Source organism: Frankliniella occidentalis, unplaced genomic scaffold (assembly GCF_000697945.3).
Source record: "Frankliniella occidentalis isolate FOCC.00 unplaced genomic scaffold, Focc_3.1 Scaffold143, whole genome shotgun sequence".
In the NCBI taxonomy this organism is placed as follows: domain Eukaryota; kingdom Metazoa; phylum Arthropoda; class Insecta; order Thysanoptera; family Thripidae; genus Frankliniella; species Frankliniella occidentalis.
This window is the reverse complement of record NW_026267270.1, coordinates 608,514-613,297: the sequence shown is the minus strand read 5'-3', so window position 1 is coordinate 613,297 and position 4,784 is coordinate 608,514. Positions and strand designations below refer to the sequence as shown.

Sequence of the window (4,784 nt, the reverse complement as noted above, 5' to 3'; positions counted from 1 at the left end):
TAAAAAAATAAAACCCTGAAAGATTGAATGGTATGTCATTATTTCTACCTCCTTCGGTTAAACAACAGAATATACACATGAAATTACAGTTCACAAGGTAACAAACTAACAATAGGATATAAAAAATATAGAGTGAATAATGGTTTACCTCCTAGTCTAAAATAACCAAAAATAATTGAGAGGTGTGTGTAAATAAAAAGCCTAAAATGGGTTATGGGGGCGTAACGTAGGCTTCGAACCTTATCAAGATTGTTAACCCAACTTTGATTATAATTATTTTTGTTGCTCTTTGGTTGGTTAAAAGTTTCAGTTTGTTTCTATTACAAAGGACCGTGCGGATGTTTCCTTTATTAACCTTCCATACAGTCTACTCAACTGCATGGTGTGCTACAGGGAAGGGTGTGGTGGGGGAGACCACACCAGTAGAGCAGAGGTAGTGTGGGGGTGGGGGTGAGGGGAGGCGCCTTCAATCGCGGATAGCTTCTGAATAATGCATACATGAAAGGGATAGGGAGCAGCGGGCGGGAGTGAGAGAGACAGAGGTGGGGGTGGAAGAGAAAGTAGCTGGCTGTGCGGCCAGTGTATGGGGCCGCCACATGCACCCCACGCACACTCTTACACCATACAAAAAGGTGGTCCGAAAGCAACGATATCACCAATAAAATGTGGGCTGGATCGTACAGGGCGCAGTGCGGATGGGTGGAGGGGGAGGGGGGCGAAAGGATTCGTATTCCAATGCGACAGCCGCGGGCGGCCGGGCCGGGGTCCGGGGGCGGTCCAGGCCGGGCCGGATTGCACCTCGAGGCCCCCCTGTTCTTTGTGGCGGGCTCGCCCCCCATCCCATGCGGCATGCTCTTGGCAGTGTGGGAGCGTGTACAACGAGACGAGCACCGCCTCCCTGGAGTCTCCAGCGACACTGCCGGAGGAGGGACGTCTCAGAATGCCGCGGCGCAGCGTCAGCGGCACTACTCCAGGACCCGGCCCGACCCGACCCCTGCTGCTGCTGCTGGCCGACCACGGCTGGCCGTTGTGGGGGCGGGGCGGGGGGCGCCGCCGGCTCCCCTTAGTGCTCGCCAACACGTAAACGCCATCGGTCTGCTGCTGCTGCCGCTGCTGCCACCCCTCCCTACGGACCCTCGCCACGTACCACCTGGAGAATATCAGTGCGCCCTGGTACCCCGCCACGCCGCGCCCTGCCCCAGCCCCAGCGTGTAGCCGTAGCCACGGAAGACTACAAAGAACAACACCTGCGGCGTCACGCCAGGTCCCAACCTCGGCAGCCAGCAGCAGCAGCAGGACCGCGCGCTCCCGACAAGGAGAGGAGTCTGCACCAAGTTCCTCAAAAAGCGATACGCAATTGAAACGCTTTCTAGGTTCCGCGGCCATATAGGCCCTGGCCAGTCGTCGACAAGGGGGTCCCACCCCCGCCGCCGCCGCCGCTCCGCGCTCCCGGCCCAGCCCGCCTCTCCCAACCTCCTCCTCCTCCTCCTCCCCCTCTCACAATGCAACGCGGTGCTGCACGTGTGCCTGGCCGTAACAGTTACTGCTACCGTTACGCTGAGTGGAGTGGGCCGTGCCGGGCCCGGCCGGGCTGCTGCGCGCCGTTTCACGATCTGCTCCCCGCCGCCTCCACCCCCCCTCAATTAGCGTAAGGCGGGCGCGGGGCTGGAGGGGCGCGGCCGGCAGGCCAGGCCAGGGTCGGGGGCAGGTGGCATCATTTTATCGCCACGAGCGCCGGCGTGTCAGTCACATTGATTGTGTAGCGGACCCCGGTGCTGCTGTTTGGGTGAGTCGGAACGAACCCGAGGGGGGGGGGCAGTGTCACTAGCGTTGCTGGCGGGCATTGCGTTGATTGCGGTTTGCTGGAACGAGCTTTTCTGAGAGAACCGTCGGCGCCAATGTTCTCAGAAAACCGCCCCGTCAAACTGTTTCACCGAAACGCACGTGACTATAGGACCTCTTTGAGGTGAGTGACGACGTTTGATGAAGAGCCAAATTTATTTACTGCACCTGAACAATGGCAACGGTCGAGATTTCAGTTTCTTCTCTTCCGCACGTCGGGCACGACGCCACTGTGAACTCGTCTGTGGCGTGCCTGCAGAACACGATGCAACCGCCTCCTCCGAAACTCGCCCCCACGTGGAGCGACTTGGGGGCGCGGAGCACCAGGTCCTGGCAGTCTGCACAGGGAATAAGAGGGTGTCAACTCGAGCCTCCAAGAAGGACAAGGATAGCTCCGCTGAAGGCGACGTCTTACCTCGGAAGCCGGTATAGTCGGCCGGCGAATCCATGTCAAATCTTCCCTTTTCCTGGAAGACGAGGAGGGTGAGGTTAGGAATGGCGGAGGCTGGGACGCGGGAGAGCTCCTGAAGCGGGTCGTCGAGGCCGCCGACGATCAGCGTGCGGAGGTTGGGCAGGCCGGCGAGCGCCACTTCCAGTGACCCGAGAGCCCACTGGTTAGTGTACCCACAGAACAGCAAGATATACCGGAGGCTTGTAAGCCCGATAGATCCCACGGTTTGCAATGTCTGATCACAGCAAAGTAAGAGGATGAGGTTTTCCAGCGGGGACCGGCATGACTTCAGCAACGTATCCACCTGCTCGACCTAAGAACGACGACTATGAGTCAAAAAACGTCGTAGAGGGTAGGTGGCCGGGCATGGGGCAAAGAGTAACTAGACAACGGATAAGTCACCTGCTCGTCACCCAACTGTAAGATCGTGAGTCGATTAAGTCCGCGCAATCGCTGTAGTCCTGAGCCCACGTCAAAACCCTGTCGGGCGACCACAGTCATCTGCTGAAGTCTGCTGGGGCATGAGTCCAGAAGGGGCAGCAGTTGCGACGAGATCCTCACGTCACGCAACTGTCGCCTGCAACCAAATCGGAGGGTTTAGTTCACCCGAACACCGAAGGAGAAGATTGAAAAGGGGTGGGGTTAAGTGAGTAGTTTTGACAAAAAAGAAGCAGAAAAGTAACCTGTGCGCTAGCAGTATCGAACGGAGGGCGTCAAGCAAAGTGGAATGTGGCCCAGATTTCTCTTCATCCTCGTCATCGTCTGTCAGAATTGACAACAGCAGTATAATGGTGTTCAGCCTGGGCAGCACTACGGTCTGCGGACAGGGACCGGAATAAGAGAGACATAGTACAGCGGCGGTCGGGGCTTTCAAACGAAGCGACCGCTTCCACACGGCCGGAGACGACCCTGTGTAGTTACACAGTTAGTTGTGGCTGCAGCCGACAACCGACACGATCGCGGGCAGAAACGGCCTGTGGACCAACGACAAAGAGAACAGAAATGTAGCTTATAGCTCACCTGTGGCCATTTGAAGGCACATCTGTCGAAATAGGATACCAAGGACAACTCGATAGACTTTACGGAGAGGGCTTCTTGCAGGCTGCTGAGTATCCCCTCCAGTCCATGATCGAGCCTTGAAATCCCCACACGCTGCAGTCGGCCACCAAGCTCCCGGATAATGGCAGCGCAGCACTCCACCGTGCTGCCCTTCACCTCCATTTTCAACACGTTCGACTTCTTTCTGAGGGAGCAGACAAAAAAAGGTGCCCTAAAGCGCTGTTTCCACAGAGCACGCCGCGCACTCGTCACCGGATTCTCACCTCGTCAAGCTCACGACATAAGGTGGAAGGAACAGAGGACGTCGAACTTCATAATGCAACTCGTCCACGGGCGGCGCCACACGCAGCAGGGCCAGGATGCTACCGACGTCCCCGAAGTACAGCTTGCCACTACTGCCACCGTTGTTCCCGTCCGCCACCCACAACGACGTGTGCGCCCTGGTGAGCGCACCCAGCCGCGGGCTCGCCTGCCCGACGGCCCACAGGTCCTTGGGCGACAGGCGGGAGAGCACATTCACGAGCGGCACGTCGGGCAGCGACAGGAGAGGCTGCGGCAGAATCGGGTTAAGTGGCAACAGAGTCGGAAACTAACTGAATACAACAGCAGCAAATCAGTCTTTCACATGAGTTCATCCAATCAGGCCTGGCAGACAACTTTGGACAGCATATCACGAGTAAAGTTACGGTGTTTTTCAATGTTCAGTTGAGGCACTTTGAGAGCTAGTTCGCGTGTTACGAATAAGGTTAAGAGTCTTCCAATCTGACTAAAAATGTCAAGTTCACAATGAAATGTTAATACCAATGCCTCGTTTCCCTCTTCAATGGAAGAATCCTCCAACTGCATCCGTGCCCGTTTCCCTCGCGTGAGCATCTCTGACGCTGGCCGCTGACCTGCTCCAAGAGACAAAGGTAACCTAACCTTAAAGCACAAATGTAAACATAGTTTCCGGGCTGGTGGCCCATACGCTTGCCGTTGCAATAATCCAAGTAAGTGCCAGACAAACCTATAATCACCGCCGCGTAAACTTCCTACTACAAACTGAAATTTTATGTGGTAAGTACTGAAAGTATGAGATTCAATCCATCGGTCAGATCACACTTTTGCCGCCACTACTTGCGACTTGCGACTGATCTGATCCACTCGAGTTGGATTCTTCCGATCTCGATCTCGGCTAACTCAATGATATTTACGTGATATTGAAAGGAGTGAACCATCCGGTATTTCAGAGCTGCGGCTAGGAGCTGGTTGAAAATATAATTTTGTGAGTTTGACAACATGAAAGACAAAATAGGGCAAAAATTTTGTTCTTTAGGGTAACTTGCCCTACTTGCTCTGTTTCCGGTCGTGCGGTAGTGCTCTGTTTACTTAGCGCCAGCTTGGAGTATCTCATGGGGACACATATTGACTTTGGCAAGTCAAGCGGCAGGAG

The 4,784-nt window shown here is 55.4% G+C and overlaps 1 protein-coding gene across 1 annotated transcript; it reads right to left on the bottom strand.

The window, feature by feature from the left end:
- Positions 1-1,979: 1,979 nt before the first annotated feature.
- On the bottom strand, positions 1,980-4,712 carry LOC113214424 (uncharacterized). The gene is made up of 9 exons (XM_026433784.2): positions 4,683-4,712; positions 4,546-4,596; positions 4,154-4,245; positions 3,616-3,902; positions 3,314-3,536; positions 2,977-3,110; positions 2,696-2,870; positions 2,258-2,606; positions 1,980-2,180 (listed from the first exon to the last, which is right to left on the bottom strand). The coding sequence occupies exons 3-9, from the start codon at positions 4,223-4,225 to the stop codon at positions 2,002-2,004; spliced, it is 1,419 nt and encodes a 472-aa protein (XP_026289569.2). The 5' UTR covers positions 4,226-4,245; positions 4,546-4,596; positions 4,683-4,712; the 3' UTR covers positions 1,980-2,001.
- Between the last annotated feature and the right edge of the window lie 72 nt (positions 4,713-4,784).